This window comes from Hyperoodon ampullatus (genome assembly GCF_949752795.1).
Source record: "Hyperoodon ampullatus genome assembly, chromosome: 7".
Lineage (NCBI taxonomy): Eukaryota > Metazoa > Chordata > Mammalia > Artiodactyla > Ziphiidae > Hyperoodon > Hyperoodon ampullatus.
Window position 1 is genome coordinate 97,229,400 of NC_136920.1, and position 18,110 is coordinate 97,247,509.

The following is an 18,110-nucleotide window of genomic DNA, read 5'->3' on the forward strand; positions in this document are numbered from 1 at the left end:
TGGCAGATTTATGACTTGTTAGGCAAACATGAGAGATTATTCTTAGGATATACATGAGTGCTGGTTTACTACTCCTAAGTAAGAGTTGTGCATTTCCTTCTTTTGGGCTTTCTGAGTAGTTTTGAGATATATCCTGCTGGGGCATCTTTTGAAACTTTGGTTACAGGGGTGAACAGAGCATTTGTAGGAATCTGACTCTTTGCTATTTGTGTTTAGGCCACAATGAAGATCTACCCTCACATAGACATTCCCGTCATGATACCCCGGATTCATCTCCTCCTAGGCAGGTCCGTCACGATACCCTGGATTCATTTCCTCCTAGGAGGGTCCGTCATGACACCCTGGATTCATCTCCTCCTAGAAGGGTCTGTTATGACACCCTGGATTCATCTCCTCCCAGGAGGGTCCGTCATGACCCCCTGGATTCATCTCCTTCTAGGACAGTCTGTCATGACACCCTGGATTCATTGCGTCCTAGGAGGGTCCGTCATGATACCCCGGATTCATCTCCTAGGAGGGTCCGTCATGATACCCCGGATTCATCTCCTCCTAGGAGGGTCTGTCATGATTCCCCAGATCCATCTCCCCCCAGGAGGGCCCATCATGACTCAGACCCATCTCCCCCAAGGAGGGCCTGTCATGATTCACCGGATCCTCTTCCCATCAGGAAGCCTTATCGTCATTCTTCAGGTGTATCTCCTAGGAGGGCCCGTCATGACACACCAGATCCATCTCCACCTAGGAGAGCCCACCACAATTCCTCAGATATCTCTCCTCACAGAAGGGCCCATAACAGCTCCCCTGACACAGCTCAGCCTAGAAGGACTCTTGACTCTGTGGACACACCACAGCTCAGGAGGGCCCATCATAATTCCCCTGACTTGGCTTCTAATGTCCCTCATTCGCTGCCCAGAACCAAAAGCAGTAAAGCCCCAGAAAGTTCTAGCAAAACTTCTCCACATCAGAAGGGACCCGGACCTTCTCATCTATCACTCCCAAAGAACAGCAAGTATGAATATGACTCGGAACTCTCTCCTCCACGGAAAAAGCAAGCAAAATCCCATTTTGGAAGTAAGCAGCATGATTCTAAAGGTGAGCATTTGATTGTCCATGAGAGAGACTTGTTCCCGAGGCACTTTCTTTTGGACATTTTCGTTGCTTTATTAGGTATTTGTGATCTTCAGAAATGAGAATGGAGCTTTGGAGAAGTTTTAAAAACTGGAGGGAAGTGGTGACAGGTTGGGCTGAGGAGAGTTAAAAATTTACAGAAGCAGGGAGGAAATTTTTTTTTTTTTTTTTTTTTTTTGCGGTACGCGGGCCTCTCACTGTTGTGGTCTCTCCTGTTGCGGAACACAGGCTCAGCAGCCATGGCTCACGGGCCCAGCCGCTCTGCGGCATGTGGGATCCTCCCGGACCGGGGCACGAACCCATGTCCCCTGCATCGGCAGGCGGACTCTCAACTGCTGCGCCATCAGGGAAGCCCCAGGGAGGAAATTTTTATATATCCTTTTGTTTATTCTCCCCACCTCATATAAAGATATTATATACATGTTTGTTGCATGTATAGAATGCATAGAAATGTAGAAAAAGGTCATACAAAATTCTGTCATTCAGAGGCAGCCCCTGCTAGTGTTGTAACCAATGTCCTTTTAGTCTTTTTTTTTTTCTATTGATTTCTGTTGTAGTTGAGACTTGTCTAGGCAGTAAATACATATTGCATGTGTAATCTTGCCTGTTGTTTTACACTTAACATTATCTTCTCCATGTCGTAAAACATCTCTTTGTTAATATAATTTTTGTTGGTGTTTAACCATTTCCCTAATATTGCATATTTTAGGTTATTTCTAAACCTTTTCTTCTATAATTCTATAATGAACATCCTTATACATAAACTGTTACCCTGTTCTGAATTATTTCCTTATCTACTTCTAGATAGATTTCTGGGGCATTGAAGTACTTCTAGATATGTTTCCTAGGAAACTAAGTACAATAGAAATGGATTTATTGGGTCAGAGGGTTCTGTGCTTTTAGGACTGTTGATATGTATTGCAGATTGCTTTTGGGGAAGGTGATTTGTGATGCTTATGTCTACGATTCACAGCTGTGTGGTGAAATTTGTTTACACCATCTTTTGTCCCTAGGTACTATTTTAATTTTTAAATTCAAATACATTTTTATACTTTAGTCTGAGGACATGAGAATATAATACGGGTAGTTTTTTTTTTTGGTATGTGGGCCTCTCACTGTTGTGGCCTCTCCCGTTGCGGAGTACAGGCTCTGGACACGCAGGCTCAGCGGCCATGGCTCACTGGCCCAGCCGCTCCACGGAATGTGGGATCTTCCCGGACTGGGGCACAAACCTGTGTCCCCTGCATCGGCAAGTGGACTCTCAACCACTGCGCCACCAGGGAAGCCCCTGATCCAGGTAGTTTTAAGTTTCACCACACCACTGAGACCTGAGTGCAGTTTGTTTTTTGCCCACTTTATGTATGGATAAATATGACACAGATGATAGCCTCATCCACCAGAGGGCAGACAGCAGAAGCAAGAAGAACTACAGTTCTGCAGCCTGTGGAATGAAAAGCACGTTCACAGAAAGACAGACAAAATGAAAAGGCAGAGGACTATGTACCAGATGAAGCAACAAGATAAAACACCAGAAAAACAACTAAGTGAAATGGAGATAGGCAACCTTCCAGAAAAAGAATTCAGAATAATGATAGTGAAGATGATCCAGGACCTTGGAAAAAGAATGGCGGCAAAGATCAAGGAGATGGAAGAAATGTTTAACAAAGACCTAGAAGAATTAAGGAACAAACACCTAGAAGAATTACAGAACACACAGACAGAGATGAACAATACAATAACTGAAATGAAAAATACACTAGAAGGAATCAATAGCAGAATAACTGAGGCAGAAGAATGGATAAGTGTCCTGGAAGACAGAATGGTGGAATTCACTGCCGCAGAACAGAATAAAGAAAAAAGAATGAAAAGAAATGAAGACAGCCTGTGAGACCTCTGGAACAACATTCAAGGCAACAACATTTGCATTATATGGGTCACAGAAGGAGAAGAGAGAAAGGACCCGAGAAAATATTTGAAGAGATTATAGTCGAAAAATTCCCTAACATGGGAAAGGAAATAGCCACCCAAGTCCAGGACGTGCAGAGAGTCCCAGGCAAGGTAAACCCAAGGAGAAACATGCCGAGACACAGAATAATCAAATTAACAAAAATTGAAGGCAAAGAAAAATTATTGAAAGCAACAAGGGAAAAACGACAAATAACATACAAGGGAACTCCCATAAGGTTAACAGCTGATTTCTCAGCAGAAACTCTACAAGCCAGAAGGGAGTGGCACAGTATATTTGAAGTGATGAAAGGGAAGAACCTACAACGAAGATTACTCTACCTGGCAAGGATCTCATTCAGTAAGTGGGAAACACAAGAGAAGAAAAGGACCTACAAAAACTAACCCAAAACAATTAAGAAAATGGTAATAGGAACATACATATCGATAATTACCTTAAATGTGAATGGACTAAATGCTTGCACCAAAATACACAGGCTCACTGAATAGATACAAAAACAAGACCCATATATATGCCATCTACAAGAGACCCACTTCAGACCTAGGGACACATACAGACTGAAAGTGAGGGGATGGAAAAAGATACTCCATGCAAATGGAAATCAAAAGAAAGCTGGAGTAGCAGTACTCATATCAGATAAAATAGACTTTAAAATAAAGAATGTTACAAGAGACAAGGAAGGACAGTACATAATGATCAAGGGATCAATCCAAGAAAAAGATATAACAATTATAAATATGTATGCAGCCAGCATAGGAGCACCTCAATACATAGGCAAACGCTAACAGTTATAAAAGAGGAAATCGACCGTAACACAGTAATAGTGGGGGACTTTAACACCTCACTTACACCAATGGACAGATCATCCAGAGAGAAAATTAATAAGGAAATAACAAGCTTTAAATAACACAACAGACCGGAGAGATTTAATTGATATTTATAGGACATTCCATCTGAAAACAGCAGATTACACTCTCTTCTCAAGTGCACACGGAACAGTCTCCAGGATAGATCACATCTTGGGTCACAAATCAAACCTCAGTAAATGTAAGAAAATTGAAATCATATCAAGCATTTTTCCGACCACGATGCTATGAGATTAGCAATAAATTCCAGGGGAAAAATGTAAAAAACACAAACACATGGAGGCTAAACAATACATTACTAAATAACCAATAGATCACTGAAGAAGTCAAAGAGGAAATCAAAAAATACCTAGAGACAAGTGACAACAAAAACACGACGATCAAAACCTATGGGATGCAGCAAAAGCAGTTCTAAGAGGGAAGTTTATAGCAATACAATCCTACCTCAGGAAACAAGAAAAATCTCAAATAAACAATCTAACCTTACACCTAAAGGAACTAGAGAAAGAAGAACAAGCAAAACCCAAAGTTAGTAGAGGGAAAGAAATCATAAAGATCAGAGCAAAAATAAATGAAATAGAAACAAAGAAAACAATAGCAAAAATCAATAAAACTAAAAGCTGGTTCTTTGAGAAGATAAAATTGATAAACCTTTAGCCACACTCATCAAGAAAAAGAGGGAGAGGACTCAAATCAATATAATTAGAAATGAAAAAGAAGTTACAGTGGACACCGCAGAAATTCAGAGCATCATAAGAGACTACTACAAGCAAATCTATGCCAATAAAATGGATGCCAATAAAATGGATAACCTGGAAGAAGTGGACAAATTCTTAGAATTTGTTCTAATACCTAACCAGGAAGAATTAGAAAATATGAACAGACCAGTCACAAGTAATGAAATTGAAACTGTGATTAAAAATCTTCCAACAGAAGTCCAGCACCAGATGGCTTCACAGGTGAATTCTATCAAACATTTAGAGAGAGCTAACACCCATCCTTCTCAAACTCTTCCAAAAAATTGCAGAGAAGGAACACTCCCAAACTCATTCTATGAGGCCACCATCACCTTGATAGCAAAACCAGACAAAGATGTCACAAAAAAAAGAAAACTACAGGCCAATATCACTGATGAACATAGATGCAAAAATCCTCAACAGAATACTAGCAGACAGAATCCAGCAGCACATTAAAAGGAAGATACACCACAATCAAGTGGGATTTATCCCAGGGATGCAAGATTCTTCAATTTACGCAAATAAATCAATGTGATACACCATATTAACAAATTGAAGGAGAAAAACCGTATGATCATCTCAATAGATGAAGGAAAAGCTTTTGACAAAATTCCACACCCATTTATGATAAAAACTCTCCAGAAAGTGGGCATAGAGGGAACCTACCTCAACATAATAAAGGCCATATACGACAGACCTACAGCAAACATCATTCTCAATGGTCAAAAACTGAAAGCATTTCCTCTAAGATCAGGAAGAAGACAAGGATGTCCACTCTTGCTGCTATTATTCAACATAGTTTTGGAAGTCCTAGCCATGGCAATCAGAGAAGAAAAAGAAATAAAAGGAATACAAATTGGAAAAGCAGAGGTAAAACTGTCACTGTTTGCAGATGACTTGATACTATACAGAGAGAATCCTAAACATGCCACCAGAAAGCTACTAGAGCTAATCAATGAACTTGGTAAAGTTGCAGGATACAAAATTAATGCACAGAAATCTCTTGCATTCCTATACACTAGCAATGAAAGATCAGGAAGAGAAATTACGTATACAGTCCCATTCACCATTGCAACAAAAAGAATAAAATACCTAGGAATAAACCTATCTAAGTAGGTCAAAGACCTGTACTCAGAAAACTGTAAGACACTAATGAAAGAAATCAAAGGTGACACAAACAGATGGAGAGATATACCATGTTCTTGGATTGGTAGAATCAATATTTTGAAAATGACTATACTACCCAAAGCAATCTACAGATTCAGTGCAATCCCTATCAAATTACCAATGGCAGTTTTTACAGAACTAGAACAAAAAATCTTAAGATTTGTATGGAGACACAAAAGACCCTGAATAGCCAAAGCAATCTTGAGGGAAAAAAACGGAGCTGGAAGAATCAGACTCCCTGACTTCAGACTATACTGCAAAGCTACAGTAATCAAGACAATATGGTACTGGCACAAAAACAAATATAGATCAATGGAACAGGATAAAAAGCCCAGAGATAAACCCACGCACCTGTGGTCAGCTAATCTATGACAAAGGAGGCAAGGATACACAATGGAGAAAAAGTCTTCAATAAGTGGTGCTGGGAAAACTGGACAGCTACATGTAAAAGAAAGAAATTAGAACACTCCCTCACACCATAAACAAAAATAAACTCAAAACAGATTAATAACCTAAAAAAAATATATATATATGGCACAGATGAGTATGTTGAGATCTCAACATGCTAGTCAGTTACTAGTAACTTGGGAATAGAACCCCACATCCTGCCTGTTGGTTTTAAAAGTTGTCTTTCACTTTGCTCTTCTCCCATGTCATTCGTAATTGTGTTTAGGTTAGTGACAGTTCCTCACAAGAGGACTAAATGAATATTGAACATTAGCCTGACAGATTGTTTTTTTTAGATTCTGCCAAGGGGATTAAAGACTTTACTGTTTAATTTCCAGGCTCTTCCCCCAGCCATAGGAAATATCATACGAGCTCTTCACCCAGGAGACATCAGAGTCACATGTTGGACGCTTCTTCCTACCCAAGTGACAGTAGGAAAGCCTCTGACTCAGATCTTTCTCCTCCACGGCATAAACAAAGTTCAGGGCCCCGGGATTCTGATTCAGATCTGTCACCTCCATGGAATAGACCTAGGCACTGGAACTCTGATTCTGACCTCTCTCCACCAAGGAGGAAACAGAGGGCCAAATCATCTGATTCTGACCTGTCTCCACCTCGAAGGAGTCAGCCTCTGGGAAAGAAGGTAAGAATTTTCAGGAGCCATATCTTCTCTTAGAGAGAGATAACTCCTGTCTTCTAGCTCTGTACAAGTCCCAGAGATCCAAGCCAAAGCAGGAAGAGGTAACTCTTAGTAGCATAGTAAATCTAGCTCACAGGACCTCTAGGGCTCTTTTCTTCTCTCTGAAGTCAGGACTGCCTAACCCAGCCCAGGTGAACTTGCAAATAGCAGATTCCCTAAATAGCTTCTGCCTTTATATCCTCTCAGTTCCATGAATCTCATTTTAATAGGTCCACAGAAACTTCCTATTTTCTCACGAATAAACTGAGAATGTAGTTTACAGAGTGGAGTTGAGCATGAACCTTGTGTCAAACAGATCACATATTGGGATCGTACTTATATGTACTATCTGTGAGATTTGAGCAAGATACATAATATCTCTAAGCCTCAGCTTCTTCATCTTTAAAATATGGATAATAGTAGTACGTACTTCATAAGGTTCTTGTGGGAATGAAATGAGTCAGTAAGTAAAGCTCTTAGCACAGTGCCTGGGACAAAGTAAGCATTTAGTGTAAGCAGTTTACTATTATAAATTGGACTGTAGGTCTCCAGAGCTTAAAGAGAGTCACTTAAAATATAAAACGACTTTTAGAAATCATATCGCCTGGGAAGTAAGTGTTTTGTATTATTTTAAATCTGTGATGAAGCCTGAATTAGCAAAACAAATCCGCATGAACCCTGAGTAATTGTGTTGTAAAGAACACCAGTACTAGTAAAGAAGTGTTATTCCAGAGCTTCCCTGGTGGCGCAGTGGTTAAGAATCCGCCTGCCAATGCAGGGGACACGGGTTCAGGCCCTGGTCTGGGAGGATCCCACATGCTGCGGAGCAACTAAGCCTGTGTGCCACAACTCCTGAGCCCACGTGCTACAATTACTGAAGGCCGTGTGCCTAGAGCCCATGCTCCGCAACAAGAGAAGCCACTGCAATGAGAAGCCCGGGCACCGCAACAAAGAGTAGCCCCCACTTGCCGCAATTAGAGAAAGCCTGCACACAGCAACAAAGACTCAATGCAGCCAAAAATAAATTTAAAAAAAAAAGTGTTATTCCAGTGAGTTGGTTAAGAAAGAGAATGATAGAGCCTGTGGTGTGCACGTTTCCTCTAACACAGACTTTTCAGGTAAGTTTCTCTGTAGCCCATGTGGTCCTGGTAGGGTAGACCAGCCTGTCCCTAGCCCAGGAAGTAGGGTTCTTCTCTTTTGGGGAACAGAGTGAGGTCTGTGTTTCAGCTGGACTCCTTGACATTTTTATGTATCTGCTTAGTCCGTGGGCAATTTACTATTAATCAAATTTAATTTAGCACATTGTTTAAGGATATCGGGATATAAGTATATACATTGATTGTGGGTTGGTTTGTTATCTTGATACAGAGTGGAGTTTAGTAAGAAGTTTTGATTTGGTTATATCTTGTCATTATCCTGAAATATAGCCACGATTTCAGGATCTTAGGTTTGCTTGACTTTGTGATTTAAATGAAATATTTTATCAGTGTTGATCTCTACCAGAGGACTTAGAGCTTGATAGAGGTTTCTGATCAGGTGACATGAGAGTCTTCATGTGTGCATTTTATATGCTGAAAAGTCAGAAATACAGATGCTTAGCCTTCCCTTTAGCATATCGTTGGTTTGTGTTTCTGTTTACTCTTAAACTTGATACTACTGTTAAGTTTCCATGACATTCAGTTTTATTTCTTCTTTTCTATTTTGTGAATCCTGTGGCTGGTAATAATATAAAGCTAGAGTTTTTGGTTTGGTTATTGCTGATTATCAGACAAAAATACACCTAACTGTGTATACCCATGGAGTCTATTGCTGCATTATCTTATTAATGTTGGATGCTCCCTTTTCCATTGCATAGGCTGCACACATGTATTCTGGGGCTAAAACTGGGTTGGTGTTAACTGACATACAGCGAGAGCTGCAGGAGCTCAAGAGACGGGACCAAGAGACCATGGCATTTGAAGGTAAAAATGTGAAAGTGCAGAGACCAGTTGAGGCCCTTGTAGCTTTTTTTTTTTTTAATGTAGCTTACTATACCTGATATTTAAAAGTTTTAATTGCTGTCAAATTTCAGCTCTGGTTTTGTGCATTATTTTAACTTCTCATTGGGTCCAAGTGGTTCTTTTCCTTCTTGAAAAATGTTAATTTTCAGGATCATTACCAATATGCACTTAGATGTTGGTAGGGACTACTAGTAGTCTGGCTGTGAAAGTTCTTATCTAGCATCAGAACCCCAAGTGGTTGATTTCAGCTGTTAGAATATTATTTCTGATTTTGATACCTGGTGTTTATCTTTAAAAGTATAATTTTCCTTTGCAGCTGAATCCCAGCATGCTGAAACCGTATTTCGAGATAAGTCTGGTCGTAAGAGGAATTTGAAACTGGAACGTTTAGAGCAGAGGAGAAAAGCGCAGAAGGACTCGGAGAGAGATGAGCTGTATGCTCAGTGGGGAAAAGGGTAAGAGAACCACTGAAAGGAAAACAAGACTACAGTGACCGGAGGAAGTCATTTCTCTATTCTTCTGCCTTCAAAGCTGTTTTCAGGAATGGGAAATTGAGTGTGCTCAGTCTCCTTCCTAAGATACTGATATATTCCACACTTCCAGTTGGTATTCAAGAATTTTACCTTTTTCAGTATTTGGCCTAGGCTGCTGGAAAGAGGAGGTTCTCCAAGTGTAGCAGTACATCTCAGTGTAAGAGTGGAAATGTTAAACAGGATAGCAGACACTCCTGGTTCTTTTTGTCCAGGCTTGCACAGAGCCGGCAGCAGCAACAAAATGTGGAGGATGCAATGAAGGAAATGCAAAAGCCTCTGGCCCGCTATATTGATGATGAAGATCTAGATCGGATGCTGAGAGAAAAAGAAAGAGAGGGGGACCCCATGGCCAACTTTATCAAGAAGAATAAGGCCAAGGAGGACAAGAATAAGAAAGGTGAGCCTTCTGGGAATCTTCAGAGAATGAGGTGACTTACGTGAAGAGAGAAAATCAGTAGGGTGATGATACATAGCTATGTGCAAAGAAGGCTTTCCCATACAATTTCAGATTTCTTGTATTGGGGAATTTAGATTTAACTCAAGAGACTTCTGTACAAAAAAATTTTTTCCCACTGCCATCCAGCTTTGATTTGAATTATGTAGGTAACTAACTTTTCTCCCTCTCCCGTCATTAGTGAGACCTCGCTACAGTGGCCCAGCACCTCCTCCCAACCGGTTCAATATCTGGCCTGGATATCGCTGGGATGGAGTAGACAGGTAAACCTGAATATTTTCTACAGTTTTGTTTTCTCTTCCATCTAACCCGAACCTTCCCTGACTGTTCTCAAATCATTCTACACTCTACCTCATTTTCTGCTCTAATCACAAGGTTAATAATATGCAGTTTGGTTGCTTCTATTTCTCTAATCTCATTTCCCATGCTTAGAATACTCCTTCCTTTTTTCCTTTTCATAGCTCTGGGCAAATAACTCAGGTGGTCCAGCTAGGATACCTTTTGTTTTTGACACTGATCACTTCTAATGATATTTTCTAAGGTTTGGAGGGGATGAATGATAGGTGCTAGTCTGAAGTCTTTTGTACGTTGTATCTTTAAAATGTAGCCCTTGAATCTTTTCTTCACTGCCTTAGGAGTGTGTTACTTGTAATGTTGCACTGCCCCTACCACCTTGTCTTTTCACCTACCCATATCTGTACCCACATGCACTAAATTCCTTTCTGCTATCATGGATGAACTATATATGCCCCTATCCAAAGTCAGTCCCTCTACTTCATGTTAGATCCCATCTCTTGCCTGCTAAAGGACATTGTTCTATCATCTAGCACAGTGACTCTCAAAATTTGTCCTCTCAAGACCCCTTTACACTCTTAATAATTATTGAGGACTCTAAAAAGTTTTGTTTATGTGGGTTATAGCTGTTAATATTTACCATATTAGAAATTAAACTAAGAAGTTTTAAAAGTATTTATTAATTCTTTAAAAAAAGCCATTATGTTAACATGGTTACACTGTTTTTAAAGAGAAATAACTATATTTTTCAAACAAAAAAAAAGTGAGATTCAGGATAGCTTTGATTTACATTCTTGCAAATCTCATTAATGTCTGGGCTGATAGAAAACATCAGGACTCTTTTTTTTTTTGTATTTTATTTTTTAACTTTTTATTTTATATTGGTATATAGTTAACAATGTTGTATTAGTTTCAGGTGTACAACAAAGTGATTCAGTTATAAATATACATGTATCTATTCTTTTTCCAATTCTTTTCCCAATTAGGTTGTTACAGAATATTGATCAGGGTTCCCTGTGCTATACAGTAGGCCCTTGTTGGTTATCCATTTTAAATATAGCAGTGTGTACAAGAACACATCAGGATTTAGTCTGTTGCAGTATGTTTAGCTGAAATATAGGAAGAAAATTCAACCTTATACATAGGTAGTTAGAAAAGGAAGGTGTATTAGATTTTTTTTTTTTTTTTTTTTTTGCAGTACGCGGGCCTCTCACCGTTGTGGCCTCTCCCATTGTGGAGCACAGGCTCCAGACGCGCAGGCTCAGTGGCCATGGCTCACGGGCCCAGCTGCTCTGCGGCATGTGGAATCTTCCCAGACTGGGGCACGAACCCATGTCCCCTGCATCGGCAGGCAGACTCTCAACCACTGTGCCACCAGGGAAGCCCTAGATTTTTTTTTAATACTACACAAAAACTCAATAAGTGGTAGTTTCTTAAAGGTTATTTGTAATATGGAATCAGAAGCCATATCAAAAAGCTTTTCATACTGTTAGATCAAAATCCATTGGTCTTTTTCCTATTTTGGATGGATCTTTTACTCATGCATGATTTTATAACATCATGTACTGTTCATTGGTTTGCTGAGTTTTTCAGACCTTCCAAATGTTGACATCTTTCATATATAATATCAGATAATGATATATACATATTAATATTAACTTTGATCTCATCACAAAAATCTTTAAATAACTAGAAGCTAAAGGAGTTCATGGCAGTGGGTACAAGTTTTTCAAAATTCTAATTTATGCTTGAAAGCTCCTATTTTATCATTGGCCACAAATATTATCAGCCACTTTCCTTGAAGTAAAGGTCACTTCGTATAGTGACTTTTTTTGTAGGATCCATCAGATTTTGAACCTAGAGGATCATGTCCTCTGTGAATATAAACAGTGTTACTTCTTCCTTTCTAATCCAGATGCCTTTTGTTTCTTTTTCTTGCCTTATTGCACTAGCTACAACTTCCAGTGCAAATGATGAGTAGAAGCAGTAAGAGCAGACATATTTTACCTTGTTGCTAACCTTAGGAGGAAAACATTCAGCCTTTTCACCATGAAATATCTTGTAAACTGTAGAATTTTTTTTTTAGATTTCCTTTATTGAGTTGAGAAATTTCTATTCCTAGTTTGCTAAGGAATGTCTTTTTTCAGGAATGTATGTTGGATTTTGTTCAAAATATTTTCTAATTTTCCTTTTGGTTCATTCTTTGATCCATGATTTACTTATGAGTGTATTTTAGAATTCCAAACATTTAGACTTTTCTAGATATCTCATTGTTATTGATTTCCAATTTAATTCCATTGAGGTCAGAGAATACACTATGTAATATTTTGATCTTTTGAAATTTATTAAGCATGTTTTATGGCCCAGTATATGGTTTACCTTGGTGAGTAACCCTTTGCACTTGAAGATAATGTTTATTTTGCAGTTGCTTGGGGTAGTGTTTTGAAAAATTTTTTTTGTATTCTTTTTTTAAGCAAACTTTTTTGTTTTGGAATAATTTTAGATTTATAGAAAATTTACAGAGATAGTATAAAGAATTCTTGTAAACTCCTTATCCAGTTTTGTTACCATTTGTTATATTATCATGGTACATTAATCAAATCTAAGAAACCAACATTAGTATGTTATTAATGCATCAGATTTTATTTGGTTTTCACCAGTTTTCTATTAATGTTCTTTTTCTGTTTAGGGATGCAATTCAGGATACCACATTGTACTTAGTTGTCATGTCTCCTCAGTCTCTTCTGATCTGTGTCAGTTTCTCAGTCTTTCTTTGTTCTTTGTAACCTTAATACTTTTGGGGGGGGTATGGTCAGGTATTTTTGTTGAATGTTCCTCAAATTGAGTTTGTTTGATGTTTTTCTCATGATTAGCTTGAGGTTATGGGTTTTTGGAAAGAATTCCACAGTGGTGGAGTGTCCTTCTCATCACATCATTTTAGGGGTTACATGATATCCACATGACATCACTAGTAATGTTAACCTGGATCACTGGGTTGAGGTAGTGAGTGTTTGCCGGGTTTCTCTGCTTTAAAATTACTGTTTTTCTTCTTTCATACTCTCTTCTCTGGAAGTGAGTCGACTGAGTTCAGCTTACACTCAAAAGGAGACCTACAGAAGGATATCTACATATATTATTTAGACTTTTTCTGTAAGGAAGATCTGTTTCATCTCCCCATTTATTTGCTCAATCATTTGTTTATATCAGTACGGACTCATGTATATTTTATACTTTGTATAGTAATCTAATAATATGTTATTTATTTTGTTGCTTAAATTGTTCTGTTCTTTGGCCATTGGGAGTTCTCTCAGGTGTCCCTTTTATATGCCCATCCTTTTATTTTTTGAGCATTCTTTGACTTTCTGTTACTGTAAGGTGCTTCAGGCTCATATTGTATTTTCTCTGCCCCGGCCCTAATATAGCCATTTCTCTAAGAAATCCTGGCTGCTTTTAATGGAGAAAGATATTTAGAAACCAAGATCCGACTGCTAGAGTGCTTGTTGTTACTGAGGTGTCATTGTTTCTAGACCCTCTCAGCAGACAGAGCTAGTTAATGCGTGTATAGTAGTCTGTGTATACACACATATCTATAATTGTTTCTGTGTCTATCCACCTGCAAGTATGTTATATATACACATATATTTACATATATATATAAATATGAGTTCATGTTGATGTAACTGACTCTAACCAAGTATTACCTTTCCTTTTTGCTTACCTCCCCAACATAAAGAAACCTGGCACCCACCATCCACCATCCATTTTGCTCATTCCCAGGACACATGTAAAACAGTTTCAAAATTGAGAAATTCAGAAATGAGAAACTAATTTACCATCTAGAGTGTAGCATTTATGTGCAGTTCATTTTGTTCTTACCCTTATAATTTCTAATCAAAATACCATTTTTCAACATAACTTAAAGACTCAGCCCCTGTACCGCCCCCCCACCCAAACATCCTGGGTAATTTTTTAATTTTATAGTTTACTTATATTAGTGTTTACTCATTATGGTATATAGTTCTATGGGATTTAACAAATGAGTAGAGTCATTCATTCACCACCCTAGTACTGTATGGAATAGTTCCATCATTCTAAAATTTCCTGTGTAAGTCTCCCTTTAGTCATTTTTACCTCCTCCACCAACCCCTTGTAATTACTGCTGCTGTTTTCTGTCCCTATAGTTTTGTCTTTTCCAGAGTGTTACATGAATGGAATCATGTGTAACCTTTTGAGTCTGACCTTTTGCACTTAGCAAAATGCATTTTAAGATTCATCCATGTTCTTGCATGAATCAGTACTGTATTCCTTGTTTATCACTGAGTAGTATTGCATTGGATGGGTATACCACAGTCTGTTTATTCCCCAGTTGAAGGACATCTTGGTTGCTCCCAGTTTTTAGCAGTTGTGAATAAAGCTGAAATAAACATTTGTGTATGGGTTTTTATGTGGATATAGTTTTCAGTTTACTTGGGTAAATACCCAATGATTGCTATATTGTATTGTTGAGATTATGTTTAATTTTATAAGAAACTGCCAATTGTCTTCCAAAGAGGCTGTATCATTTTACATTACCACAGAGAGTGAGGATTTCTCTTGTTCCATATCCTCGCCAGCATTTGGTATTGTCAGTGTTTTGGATTTTAGGTGTGTGAATTTAGTAGTGAATTTTAATTGCTCTGTTTTCTTTTTAGTTATACCTCTCTGCAGTTTTTTTTTCAGTGTTTGTTATAAGGATCACAGTACGTATCTTTAATTTATTACAGCCTACTGAGAGTTATAATTGTACTATTTCACATAAAATATAAGAACCTTGCAACACTACAGTTCTACTTAACCTCTGTTTTTAGTGCTATTGTTTTCATAAATATTACATAAAAAATGGTATAGACCCCACAATACAGTGTTAAAATTTGTACTTTGCAGTTATATATATTTTTTAAGAAACTAAGAAAACAAAAGAAAAAAATATATAGTTGTTAATACTTACTCAGATAGTTACAATTTCTGGTATTCTTCCTTCTTTCCTAAAGAAATTAGGAAATTTTAATATTCCTTCAGTGCAGGTCTGTTGGCAAAAAATTCAGTTTTTGTTGATATGAAAATGTCTTTATTTCACCTTTGTTTCTTAACAGCTTTAATTTTGAAGTAATGTTAGGCTCACAAGAACTTGAAAAAATAGTACAGTGTATTAGTGTACCATTCACCCAGCTTCCCCCAATGATAATATCTTATATAACCATAGTACATTATCAGAGTCAGGAATTGGCATTGGCACAGTTCTATTAATTAAATTAGAGAATTTTTTCTCACCTTCATTTCTGAAGGATTGTTTCACTGGCATAGTGTTGGGGGAGATTATCGAGGGGATGTGACCACTGGTTGACCTATGAGCTGGACCCAGGCAACTGGAGGCCCTTACCTCTCCCCTGTCCTTGGAATGTACATCCTGCCTACTCTTCCCATACTGGCAGCCATTTCAACGACATAGCCTTGAGAGAGTAGGGTGTTGTTGAGACCATCTGGACTGAATATGTGACTGAACCCTTATATATAAGGCCTCTGTATAAACTTTTAAGGTTCTGGCAGGCAGGTGTGGAGAACCACTTGTGCTGCGCCCAAGACAAACCTTGTATGTAAGTTCCCTTGCTTATTAAACCTGCCACCTGCCAATCTGGAGTGATCTGCCTCTTTCTTTGGTCTCTCGTTGTCCTCCATGTATGAGGGCCAATTTCAGATTTTACCCAGGGAACTCCTGAGGTTTCAAACCAACACAGAGAACTCAGGATTGACAGTACCAGACTTCTATGACAGCTCTGTCAGCCCTTTAAAGACTTTTCATCACTTTCTGGCCTCCATTGTTTCCAATTAGAAGTCAACCCTCAGATTTCATTTGTTTCGTTGTCTCACCCCCTAACCCCAACATATACACATTATAATATATTCTCTGGCAGCTTTCAAGATTTCCTTCTGGTCTTTGGTTTTCAGCAGTTTGACTATGATGTACCTAGGTGTGGTTTTCTTTGTATTTATCCTTTTTTGAGTTTGTTGAGCTTTTTGGATTTATGAGTTCATGTTTTTCACATTTGGGAGGTATTTGGCTGTTTTTTGTTCAATTCCTCTTCTTTTTTTTAAACCACTTTTCCTTCTCCAGTTACACTATTTCCACTACTTGATATTATCCCACAGACCTCTGAAGTCCTGTTCATTTTTCTATCATTATTTTTCTCTCTGTTCTTAAGGTGGGATAATTTCTTTTGATCTGATTTCAAGTTCATTGACTCTTCTGCCATCTCTAGCCTATTAGACTCATACACTGAATTTTTTGTTTCAGCTAGTTTAAATTTATTTATTATTTTTAGCTGCATTGGGTCTTTGTTGCTGCACGTGGGCTTTCTCTAGTTGTGGTGAGCAGGGGCTACTCTTTATTGCAGTGCATGGGCTTCTCATTGCAGTGGCTTCTCTTGTAGCGGAACACAGGCTCTAGGCACGTGGGCTTCAGTAGTTGTGGCACGTGGGCTCAGTAGTTGTGGCTCACAGGTTCTAGAGTGCAAGCTCAGTAGTTGTGGCACATGGGCTTGGTTGCTCTGCGGCACATGGGATCCTCCTGGATCAGGGCTCGAACCCGTGTCCCCTGCATTGGCAGGCACCACTGTGCCATCAGTGAAGTCCCTCAGCTAGTTTATTATATTTTTATAATATAACCACTGTGCCACCAAGGAAGTCCCTCAGTTAGTTTATTATATTTTTCAACTCTAGAATTTCCATTTGACATATTTCTCTGTTGAGATTTCCTACCTATTCATTCATTATGCGTCATTTTTTTTTCCTTGAGAATATTTATAATTGGTGCTTTGAAGTCCTGTCTGCTCATTGCAACATTTGGGTTATCTCAGGATTGGTTTCTATTCATAGTTTTTTCTTGAGTTTCATCACATTTTACTGTTTCTTTACATGTCTGGTCACTTAAAAATGTTATACTGGACATTATGAATGGTACATTGCAGAGACTTTGAATTCTCTTATATTCCTTTGAAGTGTGTTGATTTTTTTTAATAAGATGGTGTAACCATCTTATTTTTAATGTTATTAATTAATTAATTAATTTTAATTATTTATTTAATTTATTTGGGGCTGTGCTGGGTCTTCGTTGCCTCGCATGGGCTTTCTCTAGTTGCGGTGAGCGGGACTACTCTTCGTTGTGGTGCGCGGGCTTCTCATTGTGGTGGCTTCTCTCGTTGCGGAGCACAGGCTCTAGGTGCGCGGGCTTCAATAGTGGCACACAGGGTCAGTACTTGTGGCTTGCGGGCTCTAGAGCGCAGGCTTAGTAGTTGTGGCACATGGGCTCAGTTGCTCCACGCCATGTGGGATCTTCCCGGACCAGGGTTTGAAACCTGTGTCCCCTGCATCGGCAGGTGGATTCTTAACCACTGCACCATCAGGGAAGTCCTTGAAGTGTGTTGATTTTTATTCCAGCAGACAGTTAACTTGGCTGTATTTTAACTCCAAGCTCTAACTTCTTTGCAGTGGGCAGCAGCTAAAATTTCTGCTCAGTTTTTTCAGTTTCTAGCTGCTGCTTTTTCATGGGGCCCAAGGGGGTTTCCGCTGCACAAGCACAGTTTAGCAGTTAGCCAAAGATTTGGGTGCAGTTTGTATGTAGATTTTGGGGTTCATCCCTTTTGAAGCTCCCTCCCTTTCAGTATTTCTTCCCTGATTTTCCAGCTGCTCTGCTCACTCTGCACTGACACCTCAAGCCAGTAAGCCTGTGGCTTTCTGCCTCCATGAGCTGTGCAGTTTGGGAAGTGCCCTCTGGCAAAAAGCCTCACAAATCTCTTCTGACAC

The 18,110-nt window shown here is 38.9% G+C and overlaps 1 protein-coding gene across 2 annotated transcripts in view; it reads left to right on the plus strand.

Annotated features, from left to right (window-relative positions):
• BUD13 (BUD13 homolog) overlaps window positions 1–18,110 on the plus strand; it is a gene marked incomplete at its 5' end in the record, with an annotated part of 34,231 nt that overhangs the window by 12,013 nt on the left and 4,108 nt on the right. The window contains 7 exons of one of the 2 annotated variants that reach the window (XM_079708716.1): window positions 217–283; window positions 479–766; window positions 6,738–6,954; window positions 8,846–8,951; window positions 9,307–9,445; window positions 9,736–9,920; window positions 10,159–10,240. In XM_079708716.1, the coding sequence (XP_079564842.1) occupies window positions 217–283; window positions 479–766; window positions 6,738–6,954; window positions 8,846–8,951; window positions 9,307–9,445; window positions 9,736–9,920; window positions 10,159–10,240 (1,084 nt within the window). Of the gene's footprint in view, window positions 1–216; window positions 1,124–6,737; window positions 6,955–8,845; window positions 8,952–9,306; window positions 9,446–9,735; window positions 9,921–10,158; window positions 10,241–18,110 lie in introns of both variants that reach the window. The other variant, XM_079708715.1, reaches the window with a different exon arrangement.